Source organism: Odontesthes bonariensis, chromosome 22, assembly GCF_027942865.1.
Source record: "Odontesthes bonariensis isolate fOdoBon6 chromosome 22, fOdoBon6.hap1, whole genome shotgun sequence".
Taxonomy (NCBI): domain Eukaryota; kingdom Metazoa; phylum Chordata; class Actinopteri; order Atheriniformes; family Atherinopsidae; genus Odontesthes; species Odontesthes bonariensis.
The window spans coordinates 31914028-31930560 of record NC_134527.1 but is presented as its reverse complement, the minus strand read 5'-3'; the positions used below and the strand labels follow the sequence as shown (position 1 = coordinate 31930560).

Here is a 16533-nt window from a genome sequence, read left to right as displayed (position 1 = left end):
ATTGAAGCAGCAAACATTCAGTGTAAGAGTTTAAAAAACCTACTTTATTTGATTCACAGCTGCTAGTGTTTAGACCTTGACAAACCAACTACATTTTTTTTTTTTTTACGGCAAACTTGCGACTAGTTAACTTTATAAAAGAAGAAATCGCTTGTTTGCTATGGGACGGGACAGGACGGACAACATTGTATTCAAAATATAAAATATTTTTATAGGACTTTTTAATGTGTGACTTTATAAAGGTGCACGTGATACCAACCTTTCGTGAATTCTTTCGTTGAGCTAATCTAACGCGACGCTGAAGCTAGCAAGCTTCCACGCTTCCAGGGAAGCACGGAGGGGAGGGGCTGTGTGTGTGTGAGTAGGCTATGCGAGAGAGACGCGAGGGACAGAGAGACGGAGGGAGAGCAGGGAAAGGAAATGCAGCTTAACGAATACGAGTATTTTTTAAATAGCGTTAAAAAAAAATAATAACGAAACGCAATATGTGGTGGCCGGTGTTTAATCTGTGGCGCACCGCCACGAATTAGTCTATGTGTGGGAAACACTGAACCTCATGTAAAATGAAAGCAACCCAGTAAACCAGGCTCTTGTCAGCATCAGTAAACGTTTTCTTTTTTGTTCAAAGCGCACAATCTTTTTTCATTTAATCTTAATGAAGACTGTACCATTCTTCTGGAAAAAAATCTAATTTTGCATTAACGTGATTATAGAATGGCTGAACAGAAAGTCATGTGTTGGTAAATGTTTGCTTGGTTACATTTGACGCTTGTCAACCCTCGACTCTGAGAACTCTTTCCTTGTTACACTGCAGCTATGTTCAGGAGCGACCCTCCTGTAGGGCTGCAGCTATAGAAATATTTTGTAATCAAGTATTCTATCCAATATTCCATCGATTAATCGGATAAAACATACTTTTGCTTGATTAAAGCCCTACCCTCTTGGTATCAAATCCGAATGCCCCGTCTCAGTCGTTACGCTGGCCATATCCAAGTTTTTAGTCATGCAGCTGATTCTGATTCAGTTGGGGTTCCACATGTAATGGTGACTGTATTGTTTGTGCTTCTTAGGAGCCGTTTGAGGATGGCTTTGCCAACGGTGATGAGCTGACACCAGCCGAGGAAACTGCTGCTAAAGAAGCAGCTGAGTCCAAAGGAGTGGTCAAGTTTGGCTGGATCAAGGGGGTGCTGGTAAGTGACTTCCCAATTTCTTTTGTAGCCATATATATATATATATATATATCTCTATCTCTCGCCCGCCTCAACAAGATGTTTTCATAACTGAGAGCAGTTTGCTGTGTTGGGCCTGGAGGGAGCTCTGATTAACTGGTGACGTTCAGCGCTGCCATTTGCACCTGTGAGCTCCAGCCTGGGAAAGTTCTGCCTCTTTATTTGATCTGATGACGTCACCATGCTGCAGGCTTGTCCCAGACCCTGTGTGAGCTGCTCTCTTTGCTTCGGCAAAGACACGATCACAGGCATACTCGTGTGTTCCAGGAGGTCTCAGTGGGTTAAACTCTAAGGAGAAATCACACACTGCATCTGAGAGACATGTTTGAATTGTATTCCAAGTACAGCCATCAGAGGATGGATTTTCCATGTCAAGATGTGACTGGATGTTCTCAACCTGTTTTACTGTGACGTGAGAAGACCCCACTTCCTCTCTAATATAAACCTTTCACTAATTTTCATGTCTCTTGGTCTCTTGTGGCTTTTATCAAGTGGCCATTGGACAAAATTAGATCTTTAGCTATATACAGGATGGGTGGGGGGGGGGGGTAATAAGAACTTTGTGCTGTGCTTAGACATGCAGTATCTGGGATGGACAGCTTTTAGTCTGTGGCATCTGTGTGAATGAGCCTGGATGTGAGCAGACACTGAGTCTGCTGTGAGCAGTCAGCCTTGTTGCAGCGCTTGTTTTTCAGAGAGCTACTTATTGCTGGAATGTGTCACATGGAGCCTCAGTTTGTTTCTCTGCACTTTTCAATCTTTCCTCAAAAGTGTCTATTTGAACGGAAGTGAAGGATTGGAACCTGCCCAGCCTCAATCAGCCATCCACAGTAGTCAAGTTCATTTCTATAGCACATTTCATGTACAAACAGTTCAAAGTGCTTTACATAAAATAAAAGCATTGCAGCAGGGAGTGGAAGAAGCATTAAAACACATAAAAGAATATAAAGAGAAACAAATAAAATCATTTAAATGAATTTAAAATCAGGCAACAGTCTAGATAAGTTCAAAGATATCGTGCAGATTTCATGCATAGACACATGAGAAAAGAAATGTCTTTAACCTGGATTTAAAAATGTCTCCATTTGGTGAAAGTTTAATCTCCACTGGCAGTTTGTTCCACTTGTTTGCAGCATAACAGCTAAATGCTGCTTCTCCATGTTTAGTCTGGACTCTGGACTGGACCAGCTGACCTGAGTCCTTGGATCTAAGGTAACAGAATTTTTTTTTCTCTGCAGGTCCGCTGCATGTTGAACATTTGGGGGGTGATGCTTTTTATCCGCATGACATGGATTGTGGGTCATTCTGGGATTGGTAAGTAGATCTTTCATATTTAGACAATTTGGGGGCTGGGGTTGTGTTTGCTATCTGCTGTGAGAATACTGTTGTTTCACAGGACAGAGAAGATGGGGCAAGACTCGCTTGTCCCTTTCCAAAACTGTCAAATCACGCCATCGTCTTTGTGACATGCCACGCTGTAGCGGTAGAGTGCTCAGCAGCATGTTGCAGCCTTCCTGTTGCAAAGTTCTCTTATCAGCTCCAGCATCAGGCCCTTGAATCTGTTTACACCCCCCCTCTGTTTCTCCTGTCAGGCCTGATGTAAGAAATAAATGTTACACTTTGTGTTTACATTGGTGTTTTCAGTAGACTTTCCCATCACAGTAAGCACCTTCACACAGCACTTCTCATAACATAGCTGAAAAGGTATTTCACATGTCGGCTAATCAAATCAACACTATACAAACAGAATCTGATGGTGTATTAAGCTGGAGTTAACTAAGGCTACGGCTACACGGAAACGAAACAAGGTTTGTTTTTTTTTTTAAACGGGTACGAAAACGATTTTGACCACACAGGGGAGCTTCTCTGTCCACATGACAACGCGACGCTTGCTGAAAACGATGCAGTACACACGAAGCACCTCTAGGTGTGCTGTAAGCCACCCCCACCGGTTACACCAGAACAATAGAAGAAGCAATGCGCATGCGTGTACGCCCCTACTTCTAACAGCGCGAAGCTCACGTTGTTCCTTCAACAACGCCGCTGTAGTTAGCAGTGTCTGCAGCAGTGCTGCTATCAATGTTGTGGGGTCCATGATGATCGCTGTCTGTCCTTGTTGTGTTGTCTTCTTCTTCCGGATTTTGAATAGAAGCCGCTTTTTGTTCTGGTCACTGACGTATGTGTATACGTCACTGGCATTCGCCATGTGGCTGTGCAGACGTAAACAAATCTGTTTTGGCTGTAACAATGGAAACGAAACGACACCGTTTTCAAATCTTCCCACTCTGGAACCCGTTCTCAAAAACTATCGTTTTGGGGTAGTGGGAACGCCGGCTCCGTGTGCCCGCGACAGCCAAACGATAAGCAAAAGTATCGTTTACAGTGAAAAACATTTTCGTGTAGCCGTAGCCTAAGGTGCTGTTTACACATACCCGGGTATTTTGATAAACGCATATTTTCTAACCTTCGTTTGCAAAAAAAACTAGGTGCACACAGCCCCGTTTTTTAAAAAAAAAACACGTCTACATTGATCATCATAAATACGCTATCAAGAGCTGTTAAATTACACCAAGCCTGACGGTGGCAGTGTTAGAACAATGAGAATTCCACACAAGCCAATCAGAAGCCTAATAGAGAACCGCTGACAGGAAGAACTTCCGGATCCTTTTCAAGAAGAAAATATGGCGCCAGGCTCATGTTTGTGGACTGATAGCGAGACTGAGCTACTTTTACACGTTGCGCTGGACTATAAAACTGCTAAAGCCGTGAAAAATATCTTTGTTGTTCAATACATTGTATGACTGTAATTTTCAAAATCACACAAGCGAGTATAGCTCTCAACAACAGAAATGCTGCTAGTACCTCCATGCTTGCCAGATAAACAATGGACGGAGAGAATGGCGTTTTCACGCTAGCATCCTGCCAACATGGCGGATAGGGGCGGGGCTCTGTACTATGACGACAACTCCTCATTCCATTCCCAAAACTCCGCAACGCTAAACAGAGTTTTTAAAAAATCTCCACTTTTGCCGGAGTTTTTTTTTAGCTTCGTTTTCGGAGGAAAAAACTCCGTTTGTGTATAAACGAAAGGCACAAACGAAGGGAAAGGTCTTCGTTTATCAAAATACCCGGGTATGTGTAAACAGTACCTAAAGGGTGGAGTAAAGCTGTGCTGGATCCAAAGGGGGACGCTCCTGTGGAACTGTGTGAGCAGCAGAGGCACACGGCCCATGTTTACTGACACTTAGGCGTGTCGGTTCCTCAGCCACTCCTCACACGTTCCCCAGTACTTGTTGATCACTCTCCCTCTGATGTGAAATATCACCACACAGTGACATGTGGCACATTTGATTGCGGAGGCTGTGCTGCTACTCTTCACAGAGCTCTCAGAGTGATTGGAGGGACTGCTAGAAAACTTTCACAGTGTTGCACATTCTTTTCATTGAAGAGATTTAACTTGTGGAGCTTATGCTTTGTTTTGCTTTGCAGCCCTCTCCTGCCTGATTGTCACCATGGCTTCTGTAGTGACCACCATCACTGGCCTCTCAACCTCAGCCATAGCTACCAACGGATTTGTTCGAGGAGGTATTTATTGCTTTCTTCTCGGCTATGATTAGCTACCTGTTGAAACAAGACGAGGTCACAGAAGCAGGAAGCAGCACTGACGGGTGACTTTGAGTTCTCCTGTGGAACATGGAGCCCTCACATGATTTTCACCAGCTATCATCATCCATCCCAGTGGGGTAATGGAAGCAGGTTTATTTTCAAAGAAGTGTTGCATCTCTATGATGTCTCAGTGAGAGGAGAAATTCAACATGTCCTTAGACTGCAACACTGTGTAAAAGCCCAGACTGGGTGGTCTGCACTGATATTAATTCAGCCAGTGGGTCAGGCTAATTCAGTATGTCAGAGTTGGGTTAAGTCCTGTTCCTGTACAAAGAGGTTCTCTTCCAGACACTAGATTCTTTCTCTGCTCTGGTAAAAGCACAACGTAATCAATAATCTATTTTCTATCTATCTAGTTTTATCACACTATCACTGAGAGTGCACTGTTCTATGCTGTAGTGCTGGGGGAGTTGCACTACAGACAGAAACTGTAGGTGCCTGGACAAACTGGTGAAAAAGGCTGGTTCTGTTGTAGGTACAAGGCTGGAGCCTCTCAGTGCTGTGGTGGAAATGATATTCTGTTTTAGAGAACAATAAACGTGGTCTCCACAGCACCCTGCAGGACAGAGGAGCAGCTGCAGTGAGAGGCTGCAGGACTGAGAGCTTCAGGAGGTCCTTTGTCCCCACAGCCAGAAGGCTTTTTAACAGGGACTGCTGACTTCTTCTCAAATTGATTTATTTAGTCATTTATTATTATTATTCTTAGTAGTAGTATTTTTATTAGTATTGTTGTTGTTGTTGTTGTTAATCATCGTAAATATTTATAAAATTTTTTGACCTATGCTTAAACATCAGAAGGATGGAGAGCCTGCAGGGGAGCTCATTTAAAGCACGTTTAAAGCATTACATTTGAGCACTTCTGATGGTCCCACATGTCTCTGCTTGGGTTTAACAGTTTGTCAGTGGAAACCCATAGCCCTGGCTGCTGGCTGATGCCACGATTGAAAATACTGATACTGGGACATAAATCCAAAAGAAGTCTTGGTTTCATACAGTTTGCTGTCAACTGAACCATCTACTAGACAATGAACGCCTTATCATGCTACTAAATTCAACACCAGGCCTGGAACTCTAAGGTGCTTTACTGTAAGCCAGAACAGCATGCTTGGCCAGGCCTGCTGTTTCAACCAGCTGATTGGCAGTGTGATATATGATCCTGGAACTAAATTAAGCCTTAAGTGAAACACGTGCTATGCTTGTGCCCTTTCCCTGCTGTCTGTGCAGCCATGGTGTTGGAAAACACATCAGACTCAGAGAGAGGGCCTAATTAACTGTTGGCTTGTCTCAGCTAATGGAAGGTCCTCTATGCCTCATTTGGCTCGACTAACAACAGAAATGAGTCAGGCTCCAACTCTGGATGGAGACTCATGTGCACGCTTTGGAACAAACACATGTTCCTCATTACTAACTATGCAATATCTTTTTAGCCAGTCAGTGCAGTGCATAAGAGGATAGAAAATCCATATTGTGACTTGAACCCACTCCTCCTGTTAACTTTGAATAGCATCTAATCCGTTAACTTCTTTTCCAGGAGGTGCATACTACTTGATTTCCAGGAGTTTGGGGCCAGAATTCGGAGGTTCTATTGGTCTAATCTTTGCCTTTGCCAACGCTGTGGCCGTAGCCATGTATGTGGTGGGGTTTGCTGAAACTGTTGTGGAACTTCTCAATGTAAGTACTGTACTGTTTCTGCACAGATCCCTAACCATAAGTGATCAGGCGGTCACTGATGGTCTGCACCGTGCTGTCTGGTTATTGCTGTTCCATCTGACAGCGCCTTGTGTTGTGTTGTGTTGTCAGGGTGCGGGGGCCCTCATGACGGATGAAATCAACGATATCCGAATCATTGGCACCATCACTGTAATCCTTCTTCTTGGCATCTCTGTGGCAGGAATGGAATGGGAAGCCAAGGTATGAACAGCGTTGGGCCTCTTCTACCCTGACAGCTAACAAACTGTGCAGTAACACTTTGACACAACAGACTTGAGCAGCCCTGACTGGACACTGACGCACAGTAGGATTCCTATAATGGTTCAAGAGATAATCAGATTGGATCCTTTTCTTCTTTTAGGCCCAGATCTTCTTGCTCATTGTTCTCATCACAGCCATCATCAACTACTTCATCGGATCCTTCATTCCTCTCAAGTCAAAGGAGTCTGCAGGCTACTTTGGCTACGATGGTAAGATTCCATGTTGTTACTCATTTAAGAGGCTAACAGATTGATCCCCTGATGAAGTTTTCACTGGATAGGATTTTCTCAGCTACTTTTTGCTCTTCTGTTGCTCGTAGCCTCCATCATGTGGGAGAACATGGGTCCAGACTTTCGAGCAGGAGAGACCTTCTTCTCTGTCTTTGCCATCTTCTTCCCTGCAGCCACCGGCATTCTGGCTGGTGCCAACATCTCTGGAGACCTTGCTGTAAGTCGGCTACAACTGGGAACAAATGCATCCACTACTTCATCCTGACGTGAAGTCAAACTCAGTGAAAATGAGTTGAATGGATAAAAAAGGTTGTCCAAAGGTTTAACTGGCACTGGCTTTGACTGAAGGAAATGTATTTGGGGCGGCCGTGGCTCTGGTTAGAGTCGGCCGTCCAATAACCGGAAGGTTGGCAGGTTCGATTCCCACTCTCGCCACTCCACAAAAGATTGGTGGAACTGACAGCTGGAGGGGTGTCAGTCCACCTCCTTGTCACGGCCGAGGTGCCCTTGAGCAAGGCACCGTACCCCCATGCTCCCCGGGCGCTGTGAATGGCTGCCCACCGCTCCAGGTTGGCATCTGTCTCTCTGAGTGTGTGATCCTGTGTGTGTGCATGTGTGGGTCAACAGGTGCCAACCTGGATGGGTTAAAAGCGGAGGACAAATTTTGTGTGTATGCATGACCAATAAATCGGATCTTAATCTTTAGAATCCACAATAGACGGTCAGTGTGATTAAAACATTCCAATCTGGCTTCAGAACCCATCACAGTACTGAAACAGCACTTTTAAAAGTCACCAATGACCTCCTACTCTCCTCCGACTCCGGCTCCCTCACCATTCTCCTCCTCCTCGACCTCAGTGCTGCCTTCGACAGCATCAATCACTCCATCCTCCTCAACCGTCTGCAAACCATTGGCATCATCAACTCCGCTCTCTCCTGGTTCACCTCCTACCTATCTGAAAGACTCCACTACATCTCCATCAACAACCACAAATCCCGCACCGCCCCTGTCTCACACGGAGTTCCCCAAGGCTCAGTGCTCGGACCAATCCTCTTCATCCTCTACATGCTCCCACTGGGTCACATTATCCGCCACCATGGTCTTCACTTCCACTGTTACGCCGACGATACCCAGCTATATATCACCACCACTGCCATTACTCCTGCCATTCTCTCCACCCTCACCAATTGCCTAACTGACATCAAAGCCTGGATGAATCACAACTTCCTCAAACTCAACAGCAATAAAACTGAAATTATAATTTTTGGCCCAAAATCCACCCTCCCCACCTCCCAGCATTTCTCACTCTGCATTGATGGTCACTCCGTCACTCCCTCCCCCCTGGTCAGAAATCTCGGCATCATCATGGACCCCACACTCTCCTTCAAATCCCACATAAACCAGGTTACTAAAATAGCCTTCTTCCACCTTCGCAACATTGCACGCCTTCGCCCTACTCTCTCCCCCTCAGCTGCCGAAACACTTGTCCATGCCTTCATCACCTCCAGACTCGACTATTGCAATAGCATCCTGTATGGCCTCCCCTCCTCTGCTCTTCAAAAACTGCAATATGTCCAAAACTCAGCTGCCCGACTGCTCACTCACTCCCCCTCCAGAGAACACATCACTCCCATCCTTCAACAACTTCACTGGCTTCCAATAAAACAGCGAATCAACTTCAAGATCCTTCTCATCACCTACAAAGCCCTCAATAACCTTGCACCTCCATACCTCACAAACCTCCTCCACCCCTACTCCCCCACTCGACATCTCCGCTCCTCTGATGCAAACCTCCTCACTCCCATCACCAAGACCAAGTACTGCACCCTTGGGGACAGAGCGTTCTCCATCGCTGCCCCTACCCTTTGGAACTCCCTGCCCCCCACCATCCGGAACTCCGATACACTCCCCTCATTCAAAAGCCAGCTCAAAACCCACCTGTTCAAAATCACCTACAACACCTGATAAAATGTTCCTCTCCCCCCCCCCCCCCCCCCCCCATGTGCCTAAAGTCTGTAACAGTGTTTTTCTCTTGTTTATAATGTCTTGTTTTTTTTTTTTTTTTTTTTTTTTTTTTTTTTTTTTTGTCTATGCTTTCTGTTTGTTCCTTATGTAAAGCGTCTTTGAGCATTTGGAAAAGCGCTATATAAAACCTATGTATTATTATTATTATTAAAAGAGTTTGAAATGCTGTGCAGAGGATTGATGACAGCTTGTAAAAGCCCCATTTTATGGAGGATTGCAGGATGTGTAGCTTCAGATTGCTTGTGGTCTTAAGTCGTTGTGATGTTTATGTGCAGGACCCACAAATGGCCATTCCTAAAGGCACCCTTCTGGCCATAGTGATCACAGGAATAGTCTATCTGGGGGTGGCTGTTTCAACAGGTGCAGTAATGTTTTTGTGTGTTTGCATTTCTCCAACCTGATGTCACTTATTTGATATGAATAACGCTGTGTCCCACCTTTGTGACTCCAGGCTCCTGTATTGTCAGAGATGCCAGTGGAAATATGAATGACACACTCAGCTCTCAGTTCGCAGCTAACTGCACTGATGCTGCCTGCAAGTTTGGCTTCGACTTTTCTACCTGCAAGAGTGATGGAAGCTGTAAATATGGACTCCATAATGACTTCCAGGTATGAGGCAGCAGCAGCTTGGAATACCACTGTTGTTAGGGGAACAGCTCACCTTACATGTCTTTCCCCATTCAGGTGATGAGCCTGGTTTCAGGCTTTGGGCCCATCATCTCAGCTGGAATCTTTTCTGCCACTCTATCCTCAGCTCTGGCCTCCTTAGTGAGTGCTCCTAAAGTTTTCCAGGTGAGAACCATCCCAAATATTTACACATTAATCCCACTAATAGACATTCTAAGGCAGTCCGTTTAAGTTTGCATGGTATTTAGTTTTTTGTACCAACCAGCTACAACACTAATGAGATGAGATGACTTTGTCCCTTTCTTCAGGCTCTGTGTAAGGACAACATCTACCCTGGCTTAGGAATGTTTGCCAAAGGCTATGGCAAGAACAACGAGCCCCTCCGTGGCTACATCCTGACCTTCGTCATCGCTCTGGCCTTCATCCTCATTGGTACGGCTGGACATGGCTCACTTTCACACTTTGAAGGAACCTTTGTTCTGAATGGGATCGATTCTTTTCTTCATGAAAAAAGGCCGGGGGCAGAACCTAATGACCCTATGAAGGAGAGCTTTATTGAGAAATTGAGCTTTATTTGTTGTGTGACAGTAAAAATGTTGTCAGAGAATAGAATTATGGGACCTAAGAGGAACTGTGACGGGAGTCCCAGTGTGAGATTCAGTTGTGACCTCTTCTAACTTTACTGTTTGGCTTTTCTGACCTGCAGCCGAGTTGAACGTGATTGCACCCATCATCTCCAACTTTTTCTTGGCATCCTATGCCTTGATCAACTTCTCTGTGTTCCACGCTTCACTGGCTAACTCACCAGGTAAGATCAAGATGCAGTAAAGTGTTAAAAATAAGCTGTGAAACATGTTGGATACAGAACTAAAGACCATCATATAAGCAAGCAGGCAGAGTTTTAGACTCCTGAGACGGGCCTATAATGCAGTGACTGGATCCTGTCCTTTACTGGACCACAGCACCACAGAGACAGGACTGAGATGGGATTGGCTCAGAGCTGTCAAAGACTGCTGGTCTCTTACAAAAGGTTTTGCGGTTGAATTGCAGCTTTGGTGAAGCAGCAGGACACGGTCTGCAGTCCCTGTACCCAAACTCTGTTCCATACAGCTGTCAGACTCCAGGGCCTTCTCAGGGAACTGTCATTCTATGGAAACAGCCCAGTTTTCCAACACCAGCTAATCACACGTTCCATCATCAGCGAGTCATCTGAACAGAATGGCCTGCAAAATGATCAGAAGCACAGCTTACTCCTGTTTTTCAGCTTTCCAGCATCACTATCATGTCAGCGGTTTTTAGGATACTCAAAGCATTCACTTTGTTAAAAGGAGGGTGTTCTCCATAATAAAACACAGAGATCAGAATGATTAATCATTACGATCTTTGTGTTTGCTTAGCAAAGCGATAAGAGGAAAGTTATGTGTTCCGTGTGCAAAGACTTCCAGAAAATTCTCTTAATATCGACTTTGACTCTTGTGTTGAATCTGAACTTGAAGCCCTCTCAGGAAAGTGATCCATGTGGGTCCCATCTGCAGAAACATGCCATTCTTCCTGTATTTTCCAACCTTGTTCTTGTTTTGCTGAATCTAAGGTCATCTTTGGTGTAACCACAAGCCAATGACCGTGTGCAGTTTTGAGTCGGACAGTTGGAATTGTAGTGTTCTTCCTCAGCTGAGCCGCTGACTCAGTTTGTTTAATATCCAGTGTGGCCATGCAACACCTACGTGTGGAGGGCCTGTTTAACATAAAGTACCTAAATATCTGTCCTTGAAACAAAGAAAAGGAAATGAGAGTAAAAATGTTTCTCCAATGGTCAGCTACATTAGGGAGAAGCTTTCAGCAGAATCCACGAGTTCACAGGTCTGCTGGTGCTTCCAACTCAGTCAAACAGCAGACTTCCAGCAAAGAAAGGAGCCTTTTCACCACTGAATCTGTTACCACAGAGGGATACGATCGGAGTCTGCATAGATCAGTTGGATTGAGATGCAGAGATCCATGAGCGCTTTAAAAGGGTCCAATCTTTGGAGCAGATTCTGCTGTGCCAGTGTGACGCTCAGCAGTTTTCCATGATTGCACATTACACCATAAAGTAGAGATGATACCTGAGCCCCAGCACCGGGGAACTGGACACCTTTGACAAGACTCCTCCAGGAAACTTGGTTCTGATCCTCCCGACTGTCACTTTGACATGAACGGAGCAGAACAAGCGCGTCCCCCTCATCGGACCAGCACCGCTCAGTGACGGCACAAGTTCTGTTTGGATGTTTTTCTGTGTTGCACTTTGTCCTGCTTCAAAGCACAAGCTTGTGATCAGCAGAGATCCTTTGGAAGCTACTGGATCCCAACATTTCCTTCCACTGAGTGGAAATGCAGCTCTCTGACACCCATGTCTCAAAAAGGGACAAATGACCCCCTGCATGTGCAACTATAGACACTGCGAGTGTTCCGTGAGAGAATAGTCCTCCATTCAGACTTATTCATGTTGGTTGAGTAATACTTGAAGTATAAACTGATGAAAGTTAAAGTTGTGCTTTTTGTTCTCCCCTTCGATCCCCAACCTCTAGCAGAGCAGCAGGTACAGATTCTGTCTGATTCTCATATCTCCAGCAGGTCATATGGACTTAAATGGTACAGGACTCATTTAGAAGCAAGCAGCCTCTGCCACCACACGCTATAAGCCCCATGTGATGCTGTGGCCTCTTCAGGGCCAATTTGTCCCCCTTCTCTGGGACACGTAAAATCCCTACATGGGACCAAGAGGAACTCCGCAGTCGGTGTACCGTTTAGGTCCTGTGGTTTGTTTCAGACTCTGTCATTGTGTAACTTCAAACAGCAACTATGTCCATCACTAAACTCCCACTAGTGTAGTTTCTGTGCTACTCGGTGAATAATGTGGTCCCCGGTAGCTGGTATAACTGCTCTCCAGACTAGTCGGCTTCTAACTTCCATTGTGTAACCCAAGCACACTTCCAGCTCCAGTGTTAACATGGCCTTTAACAGCAGCATTTACTGAACTGTGAGCCAGGTTAATGATGAAAAGGTGGAGGGCCGCTGTGTCATCTCATCATTTCTAGAGTTCAACCCCTAATGTTACTCAAACTTATACTGAACTTTAACAGTAAGTGCATTTCCTTCCTTTACCATCAATATCAATTCAGCAAACACCATGCTGCTGTAAGGTATGAGAGTAGCCTCCTGTGTGTTGGACTTTTGAAATGTGCTGTTTTGTGACTGTTTTTCATTTATGCTGCAGGTTGGCGGCCCAGCTTCAAATACTACAACATGTGGGTTTCACTGGCTGGAGCCGTGCTGTGCTGTGTGGTGATGTTCGTCATCAACTGGGGTGCGGCCCTCCTCACTAACGTCATCGTCATGGGGCTGTATATCTACGTCAGCTATAAAAAGCCAGGTGAGTGGGAATGCTCTGATGAGTTGATGAGGCGCCTTCAGACTCGGTCTGACCCGTTCCATCATCACACTGAGCTGTCAGATACCTCTGATCTCTGCCGCACTAACCTGCTCCCTGCTGCTGTGCATGCAGACAACACACAACACAAACAAAACGGCAAGAAATGCATCAGACTTCACAATCAGCCTTGCAAATTCATTTCAAACTCCAGCTGCAGCATTTTTGGGTCATTCAGAGTCATTTGGTCACCTTGATGAGAAATGACAGTAGGTCAGCCTGTAAGTAATATGCATGGACTAATTTTTCTGCTTCAAACTCCATTTGCATGCACAGTTGACTCGAGTTGGCCAGTTAATTGGACCATTCTCGTTTGTCCCAGTATACGTGCACAGGCGGAGCATCTGTGTCCAACGCTGTGTGATGAAATGTTTGAGACATACTGTTGCTTCTAACTTTCTCTGTGGGAAAACATGTCGATATTTCGATAATGTTTAACCCTCATTTACACCAGTAATCAGTCAGTGGGTTACATGTCATTGAAATGATCGGATTATTGGCTAAATTAGTCAGACTGAGTTATTAAGTTCATGTAGACACCTCTGATCTCTGATCCCATTCATTCACCGCCAAATATCCAAGGAGAATTACCAATTCTCAAATAAGGAGCAGAACCCAACTATAGCTATAATCCAATTAATCTCACCATGTAGACCCACTGAGGGAGACACTGGCTTTCAGTCCCAAGAGAGAGACCTGCTTAAAGCAAACGTGCAGTAGGCCAGCTGAGTTCACTGCACAGACGTGCTCTTTGAGCTACTTTAATGGTGATTCTGTCAGATGAGGCTGCGGTTTTATTCGAGTCTGGAAATGATTGAAGTGAGCGGCAGTTGTCATGTAGTCTTGTTGATTGAGGGGTGAGGTGTTTGTTGTCTGGGTTTGCTTTCCACGGATCCATCCGAGCCCATCTCCTTGGTATCTGGCAGTTTGGAGGCTGGGTGGAGGCCTCAGACTCGTGTCCCTTTAGAAGAACTTTTTGTGAGGTGCTCTGCTGTCCTGTTGGGGGATGCTGCTACTGTAGGGAAGTGCTGTTAAAACGTTTAAGGTGAACTGTAACAAAAGGAGTGGAGTTGCTCACTTCCCCTGTCAGTGCTTTTAATGTTGTGGCTGTTGTGTTAAATTAATTTAAATGTTTGTTCTTTAAAAAAGTAGTGGAGAGTATTTTCTCAACACCTTTGTGAGCACAAAGCTTGCCTTGCAGCTCGGAACACACACGTGCGTTCACTCAGTTTGACATGCAGCTACGCACACAGAGCAGGTTTTTTCATGGACTCCAACACGACATGGGTCAGGTGGCCTTTGGCTCAGCAGACTAATCCATAAACACACATGCTAACTCCACCGTGTGTTTCTGCCTGCATGCGTCCTCCCGTCCAGATGTGAACTGGGGTTCATCCACCCAGGCCCTGACCTACCACCAGGCCCTGACCCACACGCTGCACCTCAGTGGAGTGGAGGACCACATCAAGAACTTCAGGTACCAAACAGCATTCCTGTGTTTGCATGTGTGGAGCTTTTTGATGTGTCATCTCCCCCTCGGGATCAGGCTGGTGTGAGAACACGTCATCAACTCACGGCAACAATTGTCTTCATGTCAAACGAAACGCTCCTGATTTAGATCGGAACGCAGAGTCCACTTGCTCTCAGTGAAAGTTTTTATCATCCAAAAATAATCGAGTTGTGACGGTAGTATGGTTGAAGTCACAATTACAGAATGTTCCTTTACAGTCGGGATCAAAGGTATCCAGGGATATGGGAAATGTAGACAAAGTCACATCTGGTCCAATAAAACAGAAATAACTTTGGATTTGTGTGAATAAACCGCAGTACTACGTCTTCACATGTTGAGTGTGTGCATTCTGACGCCTTGCACAGACTGTAGCTCAGCGTTGTTTGTCAGGACTGATTAGTGACCATGTGTCGTTGGGCTGTTCCCATGGCACCAAACCAAGGAGAGGATTAAAAAGCATCTGATGGTGCTCTCGGAATGACTCGTGCTCCTCTGAGCTCCTTCTTGTCTCCTCCCATTACATCCCTGTTCTTCAAATATTTGCTTTGATGTGTGCTACTCTGTTCTTTGTGTGTTTGTGTGTGTGTGTGTGTGTGTGTGTGTGTGTGTGTGTGTGTCCATTAAACGAACGGATGATGACATGCTGATGTTTTCTCGGGGGTCTGTCTCCTAGACCCCAGTGTTTGGTGATGATTGGTTACCCCAACTCTCGTCCTGCCCTGTTGGATCTGGTCCACTCCTTCACCAAGAACGTAGGCCTGATGATCTGTGGGCATGTCCGCACGGTGAGCAGACTCTGTTGTTGCTGTTGTTCTGACTCTTCTGGCTTAAAATCCACACATTGTGCTGAACTGCAGCAGTGATGAAACCAGCTCAGGCAATTATTGTTTTTAGGAAAGTGTCATGTATGTGTCACAAATGGGCAGATGTTGGGAAAAGCCTTTCCACAGACTTAGTCCTGCAGAATGTTGAGTCCATGTCACATAGTGGACATTAATCAAGCCTGTCAGCAGGATGTTTGTGTAAACTGATTAAAAGTCAGTGTCCCTCATCATGTCAGAACTCCTCACACTCAGATTCATGCTGTCAGATGGGAGCTTTCTGGCACATGATGCTACATCCGTTACAAGTTCTCAGTGAGTCCTGTTGCATTCAATCAAGAAAATGAAGACCATTCTTTCTGGTCCTCCTAATTCTGACTTCTTCAGTACAAAGTAGCTGGAATGAACATTGGATACAGTGTGTTCTGTGGATGCTGATTGACCAAAAATGTTCCAACCCATTTTGCCCTATTGAGGTTCAACTCTATTTTGGAGTGTGCACTGTGAACATCAGGGGTTAATATGTTTGTTCCACCCATGTATGTGCAGAGTAAAAAGCCTTTCCAAATCCCCTGCTGGGCATAAATGTTTCCCAATCGAAAGGCCGCATTGAGTGGATGAATGTAGGCTCTGTGCAGTTCTCTGGCAGCAGTTCTTTGGCTCTTCGGAACATGTCGTCCTCCACAAGTGGCCTCTGATCTGCCCTCCTGCCTGATGGTGTTGCTTCCATTGGGACTGAAAATGAGCTGGACCCAAGTTAACTGCTGTAAACATTCCCAGCTAATGGCATTACAGTTTCCTGGCTGAAGGGCAGCCTTTGTTCAGCCTTTCTTAATAAAGAAATACTGAGTCAAGTCGGTTTGACTATTAATTTCACTATATTTAACATTATTATTGAAAACAACTCAAACCTCCATGAACCAGAACATGGTAATGGGGAAACTGGGGGCAGAAGCAGTTCCAGGGTGAGCGCTTTTTCTCAGAGAC

At 45.3% G+C, this 16533-nt stretch overlaps 1 protein-coding gene across 2 annotated transcripts in view; it reads left to right on the top strand.

Moving 5' to 3' along the window:
* The window catches only part of slc12a2 (solute carrier family 12 member 2), a 69636-nt gene that overhangs the window by 28148 nt on the left and 24955 nt on the right, over window positions 1–16533 (top strand). For both annotated transcript variants that reach the window (XM_075455226.1, XM_075455225.1), the window contains exons 2-16: window positions 1071–1190; window positions 2468–2543; window positions 4719–4814; window positions 6427–6566; window positions 6696–6806; window positions 6967–7075; window positions 7186–7313; window positions 9398–9482; window positions 9574–9731; window positions 9807–9914; window positions 10058–10181; window positions 10456–10557; window positions 13003–13158; window positions 14593–14692; window positions 15399–15510. In XM_075455226.1, the coding sequence (XP_075311341.1) occupies window positions 1071–1190; window positions 2468–2543; window positions 4719–4814; window positions 6427–6566; window positions 6696–6806; window positions 6967–7075; window positions 7186–7313; window positions 9398–9482; window positions 9574–9731; window positions 9807–9914; window positions 10058–10181; window positions 10456–10557; window positions 13003–13158; window positions 14593–14692; window positions 15399–15510 (1725 nt within the window). The remainder of the gene's footprint in view (window positions 1–1070; window positions 1191–2467; window positions 2544–4718; window positions 4815–6426; window positions 6567–6695; window positions 6807–6966; window positions 7076–7185; window positions 7314–9397; window positions 9483–9573; window positions 9732–9806; window positions 9915–10057; window positions 10182–10455; window positions 10558–13002; window positions 13159–14592; window positions 14693–15398; window positions 15511–16533) is intronic.